At 31.0% G+C, this 15,264-nt stretch overlaps 1 protein-coding gene across 1 annotated transcript; it reads left to right on the top strand.

Moving 5' to 3' along the window:
- The first annotated feature begins 3,082 nt into the window (after window positions 1-3,082).
- Window positions 3,083-8,698, top strand: LOC109811746 (NADH--cytochrome b5 reductase 1). Its single transcript, XM_083062764.1, has 9 exons — window positions 3,083-3,283; window positions 4,243-4,384; window positions 4,719-4,809; window positions 5,121-5,198; window positions 5,848-5,928; window positions 6,702-6,791; window positions 7,416-7,481; window positions 7,862-7,948; window positions 8,392-8,698. The coding sequence occupies exons 1-9, from the start codon at window positions 3,118-3,120 to the stop codon at window positions 8,482-8,484; spliced, it is 894 nt and encodes a 297-aa protein (XP_082918890.1). The 5' UTR covers window positions 3,083-3,117; the 3' UTR covers window positions 8,485-8,698.
- The last annotated feature ends 6,566 nt before the right edge of the window (window positions 8,699-15,264 follow it).

The raw sequence follows: 15,264 nt of genomic DNA, 5'->3' as shown, positions 1-15,264 counted from the left end.
TTTCACTAGAGGAAATAGGTGAGCAATCCCCATCCACTTGAGGGTAGTGATAGACACATCTCCAACATCAGAATCTTTCTCCAAGGTTACTATCAATGTCGACTCTCTCAATCACCTTCGTGAAAAGCATCTCATAGGGAATGGGTGCCCTTTTACTCTTCTCTTAGTCTTTGTGGTTGAGACAAGACTTCTAGTGATTATAAATCAAACTAAGCAGATTTATCTTCACACCTAGACTAAGGTGGTATAGATAGAACCTATTGACATTTGAGACATTATCCTTGGAACCAGACCTAGGGATGAATGTGTTGAACAACAAATTGTAGAACAATTTGCACAGGGGCTTCAAGTTAGCAACCCTCAAGAATTTCTTCATCTCTATCTTCTCAATCGGTCTTGGTTTTGAGTAGAGTAGAGTATCCACAGTCTCTCAAGTAATAGCCTACTCCCAGAAAATAGAGTAGGATATATTGTCTTCTCGACATTCTGTCATAGTGGCGATGATCAAGGGAGTAACCCTAATCATTTGTTGGTCCACCAGGCCCACCATTGCATTAGGCTCCATTTTGATAGATGCCCAAAAGTAGGCATATAGAGCAGGGAACTAGTCACACTTTGTCTCTGTGAACTTTGTCCATCCAATCGTATCTACTTTGGTTATGCCTTAAAAGGAATGACCTAAATAGAACCAAATCATTTTGTCCTAGCTTATTAAGTCCGATAAGCCAAATGAGCCTAGGTTAAGTTGTTGCACAAGCTAACTTATAAGCCTATTAAACTACTAAGTGGAATAATCTAAACTACAATCAATCTATAAGTCTGAAATGTATTATAATATAATAGTATTTCACTATTTTGTGTTTTCTTATAGAATTGTAGTTACAAGCTTAGAGTTAGGGCTAATCAATGTGAGAGCTTCACTGTTCCCACTACGCCCCTGATAACTTGACCCTATGACTTGTCATCTTTGTTCATTTTGTCGAAAAAGATGAAGACATAGTCGTGCTCAAACCTGTTCTCAAAGAGTCACAATAAAAGTAAAAGTAAGGATATTAATGACAAACGCTAAGGTACTAAAAAGGCTAAGAAAACTAAGTCTAATATCTTTGAGGTATGGAATCATTATGAAAAGGTTGGTCTAGTTGATGGGGTGGATAAATACAAATGAAATGGTGAGAAATTGTATACATGTAAAACTATTAGGTGTTTCATGGTAGTATATAGTATCAATTAATCATGTTATATATATTTTTTTTTATTTTTTCATTGTAAAAAAAATATTATTTTTTTAATTAGGACAATTTGGCTTGATGACCCGATGGCTTAATGGCTTGACATGGGCTAGGTTGGGTCAAACAATGGCACCCAAAAAAAAAATAAGTCAAGTCAGTCTAACTTAAAAAATAGCATTTGACCCATGTAGATCAAGTTGGGTCAGGTCGACCCAACATATTTGACACCTCTATCTTCAAGCCCCCCTACAAAAAAAAATGGACACAAATAAGAACAAAAAAAATGTCAAACTATTGAAAGTAAATCAAATGCAAACAAACGAGGGAGCTCTTAATTCTACACCTAGAGCAAGATAATTCACTCTCATTACCTCAATAGATGGTTGAAAACAACAAGAAATCTCTGAGATGGTTCCTTCCTTCAATATTTGTATTCTCTTGGTGGGTTTTTAAGTTGAAAGAAAAGATGAAGAAGAAACATCCGTATAATGAACTAATGCTTAACCCCTCTCAAAATAACTTCCTAACCAGCATAAAACTAGAGTATAACATGATATAAAAATAGATTTAACCCAAAATAACTCTCATATTATACAGATTATATTTTTTTTACAAACTCTTCCTAATTTTTATAAAGTATATTTAATTAATTTTTAAAAATACATATATATTATTATTAATTATTTTAAAAAAAACTCACATTTAATTAATTTTCAAAAATACATATTACTATTTTATAAAACTTACAATGTTACAAGTTTCATATGTCACACATACAAAATTAGTTCTCCTTGTGACCGATTTTATATTCACATATAAAATCGGTTTTACGAGCAATTTTAAAAGTAATAGTCTTATTTATAAAAATATCCCAGCATGAATTTCAGTATAACCGATTTTAGAACCTGATTTGATATCTTAATTTTCCACTAATGTATGTATTTACCATTTTTTTTTCTTTAGTGTGAAAATATCGGTTTTTTTTCATATCTACGTACTTGTAACATTTTTGTTAGAATTAAAAGCTGACTAGCTATAACCACTTTTCAATTAAAAGCTGACTAGCTATAACCACTTTTCTTGAGGTTTTCTCCTCCAACAGACTTTTTGTTGAGATACAAACAAGTCCCACCGATAAAATAAAACAAGAAATAACAACTTATATAATACAAAAGGTTTTGCTTTTGGTCATTACCCAAAAGGCCTCTCAATCATTGAAGTATGTTGATGTTATATAAGTTGTTATTTCTTGTTTTATTTTATCGATGTGGGACTTGTTTGTATCCAACAATCCTCCCCTCAAACAAGGGACCTAACCTTTCACGCAGTGGAATCTGTCTTTATATAGCACATTATATGTTATGAGTTTTTATGGGGGTGCAGGCTCTGATACCAGAGATGAGGTTATTTTATGGTATTTGTCTTAAGGAATATTTTATGAAAGTTATTTTTTATAGTGTTATTTCACAAACATACTCCACAATGATGAGATATTGTCCGCTTTGGGCCTTAGCCTTCACGGTTTTGCTTTTGGTCGTTACCCAAGAGGCCTCTTAATCATTGAAGTATGTTTATGTTATATAAGTTGTTATTTCTTATTTTATTTTATCGATGTGAGACTTGTTTGTATCCCAGCACTTTTAAATCCAATTCTACTCAAATAAATGACCCATGGGTAAAGTATCATGATTTTAATTCAGAAACATTATCGCGTAGAATATCGTGTTAGCTGTACGTTTGTGATTATTCTTTGCTTCATTTGAAGAACAGTGATGAGAAGAAGAAAAGAATTAATTAGGTAGGAAAAAGCATAATATTATATTTATGCCTTTTGTAGTTTGCACATGCATAAAAGCATAGTTGCGATTTCCCAATTTCTTGCAAAATGTTAGAGCTACCATTCAACATGGCACTTCGGTTCCCCAATTTGGATTTCAAGTTTTTACCCTTTGGTGAGAATCTCAACCCTGAATTGCTAGGTGGTGTAGTTGCTCTTGTCGCCGTTGGCTTCTCAGCTGCTTATCTTTACTATCGCACAAAAAACCCCAAAGGTTAGCTCTACATATATACTTCTACACTTTATTTGTATCATTCTTCAACTTATTCTAATATCTCATTTCAGTTCCATTCTTAGATAAATCTTCTATTTATCACACAGATACCAATTTGCATGCTTTCCACCATCATCATCATAAAACAAATGACAACTTTATCATTACTCATTAGTAACTAAATACTTTTATGGGTATTTGTTATTACACAAAAATATTTTTTATTTTTTTTCGATAATTTGATGTTGAGAATGTTAACTTTTTGTGTTTGATTTATTATTTAAAAGGTAATATATTTAAGAAATGTTATTTTGTGAAAATGATTTTTACATGTTTCCCATGAAATCATTCCTATGAAAAAATGAGAAACTAATTTTTCTAAAGTAAAAATAAAATTTTAATACGGTAAAAATGTTATGTTACATTTATTTATTTATTTAATGTGATTAAAATCCTTATTTTTAGAAAATGTTTAAAAAAAATTTCAGAATTATTTGTGATCAATTAAACAAATTTTCATGATTTTCAAATTTAGTGACTTAATTAGTTTCACTCATCGTGTGTGTATATAGAGAATTGATTTGTATTATAAAGAGGGAATATTATCCATTATTATAGCTGATTCTTCAGTGAGCAACTCATTTTAGAGAATTTGTTGATGAAAAAAAATAATGATTGCTATTATTCATGTGATGAAATATCAACTCATTTTTTATATTAATTAAAAATAGTATCAAATATATATTATGCAAATAAAAACAATCATTAATGAATAATTTATATTAGCAATCAATAGTTTTCTTTTTATATATAAATTTGATTTTTTTCATATATACTAGACCCTAAAAGCAAATATCTACAGGATTTTTCAAGAAGCACACACGCATCGTATATTGAAAGTGTCATTATTAGACTCGTCTTTGCATGCAAATTTACTATGAAAATGTCAAAATTTTCAGGATGCTTGGACCCCAACAATTTCAAAGAATTTAAACTCATAAAGAAGACTCCACTCAGCCACAACGTTGCACGATTCAGATTTGCCCTTCCTACTCCTTCATCAGTATTGGGTCTTCCCGTTGGAAAAAACATACTTGCTAGGTTTGGAAGATTTACCATATATTAATATTGCTCTAATGTTATATATTTAACGTATTCCGTTGAATAAAACATATCATAAATTTCAAATACAATAAAAGGATAAAAGAGATCGTGTAATAAATCCATTTTATAGTGATTAATTAAGAGTTAATCATTCATATATTGTCAGTGTAAAGTTTTTTACACTGACAACTAATCATATCTTTTAAATTATTTTATTCTATTTTTATTTTATTAAATAAGCATTTGACATAACACTAATAAAATATATGATTGATTGTCACTAATAATATATAAGTGATTAACTCATTAATTAATTAACTTTTTTGAGCAGGGGAAAAGATAGCCAAGGAGAGGAAGTATTGAGATCATATACTCCAATCACATTAGATTCAGATATTGGCTACTTTGAATTGGTTGTGAAGGTACAATTTTTGCTGAATTTTTTTGCAAAAGGATAAACTAATTTACCTTTTTCAAATATATATAGTTATTGTTATTTTGTGATAATGGGTCCACTTGTTTAAACTTAAGAGAAGTGTTTTTAAAAAAATAATAATTCGTTTAGAAAATTATTTATTTTAAAAAGTTTAAATAAACATATAAAAAGTATATAAAAAAAATACTTATTTCATTTAGAAAGAAAAAACATTTTTATATGAAAAAAGCTTAAACAAATTGACCCAATAATAATAGCATATATATATACATTATCTAAATATTGTTTTCCAAACAGATGTACCCAAATGGAAAGATGTCCCACCATTTTAGACAAATGAAGGAAGGTGATTACTTGGCCGTGAAGGGCCCCAAGGTATTAATTACTTTCCTTAATTATGCAAAATAAAATTTAATTCAAAATAAATAAGCTTAATTTCTATGCATCATCAGTATATTTTGTTTAACAATATCAATCTATAAAAAAAAATCAGTAATTATATGAATTTTAAGATAATTATTATAAAAGTTACTTCTTTCATTTTATTATATTTAACTTTTTGACAATTTTAATATGTTTTAATTTAATTATCATTTTAAATTATCAGTATAACATTGCATATATTTTTTTCTATTATATCCTTAACTATTATTAACACATTATTTAATTGATTAATGAGTTGTTTATCTTTTTCAATACTTATTCTATTGGTAAGAATCCAAACATTTCATAAAATATATATTAGGAAGTTAATTATAGGAGTAATTTTACTGTATTAATTCAGACTTATATTTCTTAAGTATTATGCTAATGCCTTAAAAGTTAAATAAAATATAAACAAAGAGAAAAATAAACTTATTATATATGATAATTTGTGATTTAATGATAGTATAAAACAATTTTATTATACCATCAATACGAACACTATTTACTTACATTTTAATATGAAAAGGAAAAAAAAACCTAATCATATATAGTCACAAAAGCATAATGTAAGTGTAATGAATATACTTGCGAGTTGTAGGGACGTTTCAGTTACAAACCTGGCCAAGTTAGGGCATTTGGAATGCTTGCTGGAGGTTCAGGCATAACTCCAATGTTTCAGGTCCGTACATATATATATACTTTCACTCCTAGGAAAAGGTGTATGTATTAATGATAAAATTAACTTAGATATAATTTTTTTTAGGTATGATTAGTATTGTTTTTTTAATCATAATTAAAATTTTATCTTGACATTATATAAATTAATATCAAGATAAAATTTCAATTTCATTGGATAATAACATAAAATATATATAAGTAGCTCTACCTAAGTTTTGTGTAATATTCAATTGCGCGCATTCTCTACATGGACTGTTCAAACTCAAGGCATTTATATTCTCAAATATGGAGCTTATATTTTATTACATAACTAAGCATTCACATTAAAAAATATTTTTGGTTAAGTTTAAGAAAGTTGTTTAGCTTATTTTAAGAAGTTTTATGGTGAAACTTATTTATTAAATTAATGCAAATTTTGATCTCAACAAAAGCTTTATTAACATTTTATTCATGATTATTAGATATGTGAATCCTATAATTGTTTGAAATATCTCAATCTCATGTTGACTGTCATGTTAAAAGAAAAAATAAATTTTAAATAGTGTTATTTTAACTTTTCTTATTAAGTATTTTTATTTATATTTTGAATAATATTTTATTAAAATGCTATTGTTGTGTTCATCATTTTTACAAAATTATTTGTCTTCATCAAATTACTAATGTTTTAGTATCTGTAAATAAAATTAATAACTTAAAAAGACATTTATTATGTAAGGGTTCGACTAATGAATAGAAAATGAGCTTATGTTACTTTGTCCCAATCATTTATTGCAGCTCATAAGAGCCATTCTGGAAAACCCGAAGGACAAAACAAAGGTGCACCTCGTTTACGCCAATGTAACAGTGGACGACATTCTGCTAAAGGTAGCCTCGTTACGATTTGTTGCCATTGTTGTATGAGCAACATCGACTTATAAAAATAAAAATAATAATAAAAATCGTATGAGCAACTGAATAAAGAACCTACATAATCACATCTGCTTAATAAATCAGTTACAGCATTGTAGCATTTTTCCTATTTTTCTACATCGAGTGGAAAAATATGTTTCAGTACGTGTCTAATCTCTATATATTTTTGTCAAATATGATTAAAAATTGTATATGTTTATATCGATGAATTTTGTCTAAAATCTTTATTAAAAAGAATGGGTCCTCTTAACTTCAAAAGATGTGTAATATCTTATAATAATATAATATTTATCATTAAAACTCGATTATAAACATAATATATGTTATTATATTATTAAAAATATAGGTATAAATTATAATGTTCAATCTAATTCAAAATTATTATTAAAATTAGTTATATTTATATATATATATAGTGATATTTTTTTTATATTTTATGTATGTAACTCTATTGTAGTGGTAGATTTATAAACTTTAAAATTCAAGATGAATTCTTAGAGAAGAGGGATTGAATCCACTAATTTGAATTTAAAGCTAAGTGAGTTAAGTTGCTTTGGGCTGATCTGTTTGGTGCTGCAGGAAGAACTAGATAACTATGCGAACAAATTTCCTCAAAGATTTGAAGTCTATCATGTTCTTAATAAGGTTGGTTGCTCCATATCCAAATATATATATATATATATATATATATATATATATATATATATATTATATAACATATGCACAGGGCCATTATTTTATATAATATATAAGAATATAAGTTATTATACAAATAGACATGCTTTAGAATTAACTGCATGGTTTTTTTTTTTATAAAAAAAGTTAAAATAATAATTTTGCTACTGGAATTTTATCCTTAAAATGTAGAAGTAATTTTATTTTTAACAACTATTTTCTCTCGGCAGTAAGAAATAATAAAAACCTTCATTGATTATAATTAAGTTTCAGACAAAAAAAATTGAATTCATATCCATCAATATCTTTCTTTGTAGATTAAAATGTTTGATATTTTCCATATGTGGCAGCCTCCTAGAGAATGGAATGGTGGCATTGGTTTTATATCGAAGGAGATTATTAAATCACATTGTCCTGAACCAGCTCCAGATATTCAGGTTAAATATATTAAAATTACCAGCAACACTCTTTATCACTCATTTATTAATACTATTTTATTATTGATTATAAATTTTAATCAACAGTAAAAAAATAATAGAAAAAGAGTGTAACATTAATTCCTTTCCATATATTAACTATATACACACTATGAGAAATGTTACATATAGTGACACACAAAAAATGTCATTATAAATATAATATATGTAGGTATATATTTATTTAACATATAATTATATATAATTTTAGTGTTGATTATATTTTGAATGAGATTTAATATTTTTTGTATAAAATTATAGTGTATACTCATACTTTTTAACAAATATAAATAAAAGTACTTTTTAATGATACTTATGTTATTATAGAATATGTGTTATTATATGTCAATTTTTTTTATAGTGACTATTCAAACCTTATATTTAAAAGAAAAATGATTATGCAGATACTTAGGTGCGGTCCACCACCAATGAATAAGGCAATGACTACTCACCTTGACGCACTTGGCTACACATCAAAGATGCAGTTCGAGTTCTAATGCTTCAATTCTAATTCCTGTAATTCTTGCAACACCATTCATCGCTTGTATCATACATGTGTGTTAAACAAATTAATTTCATCATGATTCATTTCATAATTGATGGAAGTGACGTGAATGCTATTGTGATCTTATTGTTTCATTCCACGTGCCGAATAGGCAAATTTACATAATAATATGCCAAATGAAACATTAATAAAAATGTTCTTTTTTATCTCCTCCCTTTTGAATTTTTTTTTTATTAAGAATCAAGATTCAATTCTAATTATTTGATTAATCGAGGTGAGTCTTTTATCGCTCATGTCAATTCAAATTAGTTCATTAAACTATATTTATATTTATATATAAAAGTGATATTTTATTTTTGTGTACATAATTTTTTTTGAATATTTTTATCTTTATAAGTTATAAATTTCTATTCTACTTCAAACTTTCTCCTCCAACCGTCTATTCTAACATTTTTATTTTTAAATTATTTTTAAAATATATAGAGACATAAAGTATTTATTTTAGTTTGGCTTCCAAGTGAGACTTTTCCTTTGAAATGGTTATGAAATTAATAACGGAAATTGAACAGAAATCTTTTCCCACGAGCTCAATATGTATTGCGAATTGAGTCACGTTCCTTATTGTGTTAGTCATGACCAAGCTACGTTTTATAAATATTTAAATACTCAGTTAGTTTCAATAATTTTATTTAGTTTTTCTTTTAGTTCTTGTTGACGTGTGAATAATTGGGCCTAGTGGAATGAACTTCAACTACTTTAGTTTAAACAATTTTAAAATTTGAACTTCAGATAGAACAATTTGAATGTTGAGAGAAAATTTGTCTCCTAACCGAAAGATTGATTCATTCCGTGTAGCCTTCTTCCAAAATTCTTGTTGTAAGTCTCTTCTTTTTTGTAGTTCTCTAGTTGTTAATCTTGTACTCTCTTCCTTTTTGTTCAAATTGTTCATCCTTTACAATCCGATTATGGTTTGCAGCATGACTTCCAAGTTTTGTTGCATTCCACTCCTTTAGCCTACATTTGAGTAATTTTAGCTTTTCTTTAAGAACATAAGCTCCCCTACCCATGAACAGAAAGATCCTTCCATGTTTCTTTTACAAACACCTCAAAATCCTTATCCCTTGAACTAGTGATCTAGAGAACAAAAAGGTTTCAGCCCCCAATCAGAGTTTGCATTTTGCGTCTTGATTGGGCAATGATTAGATATGCTTTTATTCAGCACAAATTGTGAGGTTCTAGGTCATACAATGAACCAGTCTCTAGAAACCATGAACCTGTCAATCCTACTCTTTGTTGTTCCATTTGGCTTGTACCATGTGAAACCTCTGCCAATTAGAGGAAGATCCTTTATTTCCATATTGGATATGAAGTTATTGAAATTCCTGATATGTGAAGAGTCATAAATCCCACCATTTAGACTAATTATTTCCCTTACATTTCTCATGCTATTAAAATCCCTTGCTAGACACCATAAATTTGTAGTACTACTCTCATTTTCTTCAATTAGCTCTCTCCATAGACATGCCTTTTGAGATCTTTCACAAGGTGCGTATATATTAACTATGCACTTTCTTTCCATTATCTTTCCATTCCCCTTCCAAACCCAAATAGTCAGCCCCTTCAAAATGTGAGTTTATCTCGAATTTTTCTTTTCTCCATATGCATAGTAATCCACCTCCTAAGTTGACAATAGGTATCATCCTCCATTCAAAATCTCCTTCTCCCCATAACAAGTGGCATAATTTTACTGCGAATTTTTCTTTTTTAGTCTCCTACACACATAATAAATGAATATCCTCCTTGACTATCAATCTCCTTACATGACGTCATTTAATGTTTCCACCTAGCCCCCTAAAATTGAGAGATAAGATCTTCATTAATCACCATCTTGATTTCCCTTATGAGATTGGTTAATTAATTTTAAGCTCTCCTACTGATCTCCCTCTTTTAAATTCATAAGTTTCTCAATGATCTACCCCTCATCATGGTTATATATATGCCACACTGATTACTTTTCTGATCTCCCATAGTTTTTTGGCCTCTGCCATGTTGTGTTTCAACCAGAATACTCTATTGAAATTGATATTACAATCAAAGGTGGAGTTACTTAGAGAGTGAATGGTGTGTCTTACCTATTCTAAACACATCATTGTTGGAAGTGTCCCAATCCCCACAGACTCTAGGTTTGGAATTTGGGAGAAAACATTGATCAGTTCTATTCAGCTCCTGTGAATCATCTTTTGTGCATGTCTGGATGACTGTCGGTTGCATTTTAGTAACAAAATACAGATAGGTGTATGGCTATTTTCTCCAAAGGTGACTCAGCTTTTGCATCTTTATGCTTTGACTCTTGAGAGTTTGAAGAGGTCTTTGTTTCCAACTGTGTAGCGCCCAGACACAATCGTTGTATACCCTATTCTTTGCCTTGATTATGAGATTCTCCTGCTTTTCCAATTCGGTCACCATTCATTTGTGAATGGGGTGCTAGGTCTAGTACACGCATTTTCGACATTAGGCCGAATGCAATAGGCCCAGTATTAGAGAGGATTGTGTTATCCCGATCTTTGTTAGGCCCAATTAGCCCATTCTTAGAATTGTCAGCCCCACATAAGCCTTTAAGAGATTTCTTTCTGTTGTTGGAAGTGTAATTGGTCCCGTTACACCGACATTGATATGTCTTTAAGCCTGGCACATGTTGATCCTCCTACTCCTACCTGTCATTTCTTTTTGCCACCAAATCTTCCCCTTTATTTGTTTTGACAGACAAATCATACTCATTTGTTGCATGGCTTATTCTCTGGTTGCTCGTTCCCTCTATACCTCCCTTTAGTGTATGGTCAACTATAGTTGTTCCACATATTTGAATTTGATGTGACCTGTAGAGAAGAGGTTTTAATCAGTAGCCTCATGAAGTCGAATCTACTGAGTGTGGTTGTGTCATTATCTATAAAGACTAGTGTGCCTTGCGTACTGACAATTTTAGAGAGGCATTCTTGCCCCCATGTTTGAATTGGGATCCCACTACACCTAACCCATGTTAATCTATTTCCTGGAATGAGATGAGGTTCCCACTTCTAGATAGAATGGAAAAAGGACCATACACCCATGGAATGGGCCTCATACTCTTTGAGATTATTTTCTTCCACACTTGAGATGAGCACCATGTGTCGTCTCCCATATATCTTATCTTTGCATCTGGCATTTTGTTTAGAATTCTTGCTTCATGCAGCCTGTTGAAGATTGTTAGATCTTTGAGTCTTCCAATCCAACATTTACTTATCCACTCGGTGTTTTCTTCCTTAGCTGATAAGGTTAAACAAATCCAAGATTCATTTTCCTTTTTCTATTAGGGGACTTGTTTAGCCTTCCAAATTTGTAACGTTCCCAGTTTACCTTGTTGGATTGCTTCAACATATGACTCAGATTAATTCGCTATTCTCCTTTTTCCATCCCTGCACTGTTTGTTGTTGATCATGCCTTCAACTGCTTGTCTCCTTCTGTCTTGATTCTGCCAATCTCCTCTGTAGTATTTGGGAATATTTGCATGCATTTTGATACGCCTTTGGGAAATTTTGGAAGAAGAAGGTTGATACTTTTCCTGCTGTAGTGCCCTCACCGTGCCTTATCATGCTTCAACTCTAGTCTATTTGGTAGTGCCATGCCAATGTTGAGACATACGACTTTTTGACATTCGCTTGGATTTGGTATGGAAGTTGATCCTTTTAATTATCTAGGGGTCTTTATTTATAAAGGGATGCCTCGTGCATGTTTTTTGGAAGTCGCAATTGATAAGCCCAAAATGAAACTAGCTTCATGGAAGGGTAAGCTACTTTCTATCATAGGGCAAGTTCAACTAATCAGTTCAATTATTCAAGGCAGTTTTTTTGTACAACTTTCATGTCTATACCTAGCCCAAAAGTGTGATTAAACTTGTGGACAATATGCTTAGGAACTTCTTTTGGTCGAGAGACCTATATACTCGTAAACATGTTAATGTGTCATGGAAAACAGTGTGCTTGCCGCTCAAGGAAGGGGGCTGGGTCTTCAATCAAATATCTTGTTAAATGAAACAACTATTCTCAAGCTTACATGGACCTTTCTCCATGGCTTGTAGGGATGGACGACTTTCATGTGTGCCAGATTTTTATGTAATAGACAACCTTTGTAGTGCTTTAAATCTTCATCTATTTGGCCGTCAATATGGCATCACTGGGGTTCACTTCATCAATACACATGATGGATTCTAGGAGCTGGTAAACAAATGAATTTACAGGTAGATGTTTGGTGCATAAAGGTATCTATTACTAATTGCCTAGGTCTAAAGGAAAAGCATAATTGTGTTTTGTAGGCTAATGTTAGTGCCTTTATGGTAGATAACACTTGATGCATCCCTTCTTGTCTGTTGCACAAAATTCTAGAGCTGAAACAGGCATTGGTGGCCTACACCCTTCTTAGTAGAAAGACACACTAATATGGTTTTTTTGTGGTTTTAGTGAATTAACATTCAAAAAAGCTTATCTATTTTGTAGACAACAAATACAAGCTCTTTTTTGGGATGATGTCATTTGGTCACATTCCATACTGCCTTCAAGATCCTTTATCTTTTGAAGACTTCTACACTAGAAGCTTCCCATGGATTAAAACCTCCGTAAGCGTGGGATAACCATGGTCTTTATGTGTAGCCTATGTGGTGTTGTTGAGGAATCTTTAGAGCACCTATTTCTTCAATGTTATTTTGTTCAAGTTGTATGGTCTTAGCTTTAAAATGTGATCAACACTTGCATTGATAAAACATTTCCCGAGAGTCTTCTCGAGATCCTTTAGAAAAAAGTGGAGTAGTCAGATGAAGACATTTTTTCTTCTACCTTAATGCATGTTATCTCGGTTGCATGGTTCTATAGAAACATTCTTCACTTTCAAAACAAGCGTATTAACACTACATAGGCCATAACTTTGTTAATATCATTGAAATCCATTTCCGTTTCAATTTCATTAGGTTATTAACATGCATGGGCGGATATAAACATCATCCACAACTTGGGTTGTTCTTTCCATCTACCTAAGGAGTAGAAGATTATACAAGTAGATTGGCATCCACTGACATTGGGGCTCATTAAATGTAACACTAACAGAACAACACAAAGTTGTCCACGGTCATGTAGGTTGTGGAGGTATCATTCGTGATCACCATGGTGCATATTCCTTAGATATTTCTCTTATTATATTGGCATTTATTTAGCTCTCCATGCCAAACTTATGGTAGCTATGATGACTATATCCAAGGCTTATTACTCATCAAGGTGGCACAACATTTGGTTGGAATGTGATGCCAAACTGGTTATTTTGGTTTTATCCAACGAGCATGTTGTCTCCTATGACCTATAGAGTAATTAGCACCACACACTAGACATTACTTCTCAAATTCGTTTCTTTGCATCTCACATTTTTTGGGAAGGAAATATTTGTGCAGATAGGCTATAACTTCATATGGTTTGTCTGATAGAATATCATATGCTTGATAGGATTATCTCCTTAGGTTCTACAATGAGACCTTTTTACGTAATTGCAATTGTTTGCCTTATATTTTTCGAGGGGTTTGGCCTAGTCCCCCACACCAATGTATCTTTATTCTTTTTAACAATATTGGATATGCTACACATGATTGACAGGCCTAAGGGTGTCATAATTGTTGGGATGTCTAGTGTCTATAGTGATGCATGTCATCCCTATTTTTATTATTTAAAAAAAATATACAAATTACAATATTTCAAGTTGAAAACAATAGGTTGTTAGTTTCAATAAACAGAAACCCTGATTTAAAAGTGCTTGAAAACACTATTCATAGGTCTTCTACTTCACTTTGCGCTGCTCTTCCTTTTATTATTATGATACTTCTCCATACTATAAAAGAGGTTTGACCTACAGTTAGGTCAAAACTCATAGATGATTCCTTTAACTCACCTTCTTGATATTTCATCATCCTTCATGCAATCTCCCTTATAGGTGCAATGAGACATTCTAGTCTTTAGTGTGGACACTTCATCACATGTCCCATTGTACGCAAACATGCAAGATGTTCTAGAACTAATGAGAGAAATCATATGCTAAACATTTTTGTTATATGTACAGTCATGAGCATTGTAAATAATTTAGTTATTTTATTAAGTAATTTATTATTTTGTTATTATTTATGGTTTTTTTTATTTGTAACATCCAAGAATATATTGAATATGTGGCACTAGGGGTGCCACAGACCCAAAATTACAGTAAAATACAAATTAAGATATAAATAATGTATGAGCGAAGCTGGACAACAATCAAAAAGTTTTACATATTTAATCAGCTCCAGACAATAGAAATTGTGGCTATAGTTAAGCGCATTAGAGAATACGTGTAGCCTGGCAGGTTCGCTCAACCACCGCATCTAATCTCAAACTTGACTTTTCCAACCATTTTGCATGCATTGAGATGGACACACTATCCATTGATCAAAGGTAAAGTCCATGAGGTCATTAAGTTTCAGCCACAACCACACAGTAAGGTGTAAGTTGACTTTCAATTCCTCCAGTGCAGTTACCCTTCTTCTGAAAATCATGTTATTCCTCCCATTCCAAATACACCATGCAACAACACTCCTAATAATGTCCCATCTTCTGAAAATCTTGTTATTATTTATGGTTAACATTTATTTTATTCATTTTAGGTACTTGAATCAATTACAAGTCACGTATTAAGAAAAATACAGTTGTATGGATTCTTTGGGGAAAATGTA

This window comes from Cajanus cajan, chromosome 8 (genome assembly GCF_000230855.2).
Source record: "Cajanus cajan strain Asha chromosome 8, NIPB_CcT2T_4, whole genome shotgun sequence".
NCBI classification, from domain to species: Eukaryota; Viridiplantae; Streptophyta; class Magnoliopsida; order Fabales; family Fabaceae; genus Cajanus; species Cajanus cajan.
The sequence above is the reverse complement of the archived record's forward strand: the minus strand, read 5'-3'. Positions and strand labels throughout refer to the sequence as shown.

Excerpts from the sequence above, each read along its gene's own strand:
- LOC109811746 (XM_083062764.1), top strand. The coding sequence starts at position 3,118 with ATGTTAGAGCTACCATTCAACATGGCACTTCGGTTCCCCAATTTGGAT. Across the intron at positions 3,284-4,242 it reads TCGCACAAAAAACCCCAAAG|GATGCTTGGACCCCAACAAT; the intron begins GTTAGCTCTACA and ends CAAAATTTTCAG. Across the intron at positions 7,482-7,861 it reads TCTATCATGTTCTTAATAAG|CCTCCTAGAGAATGGAATGG; the intron begins GTTGGTTGCTCC and ends CATATGTGGCAG.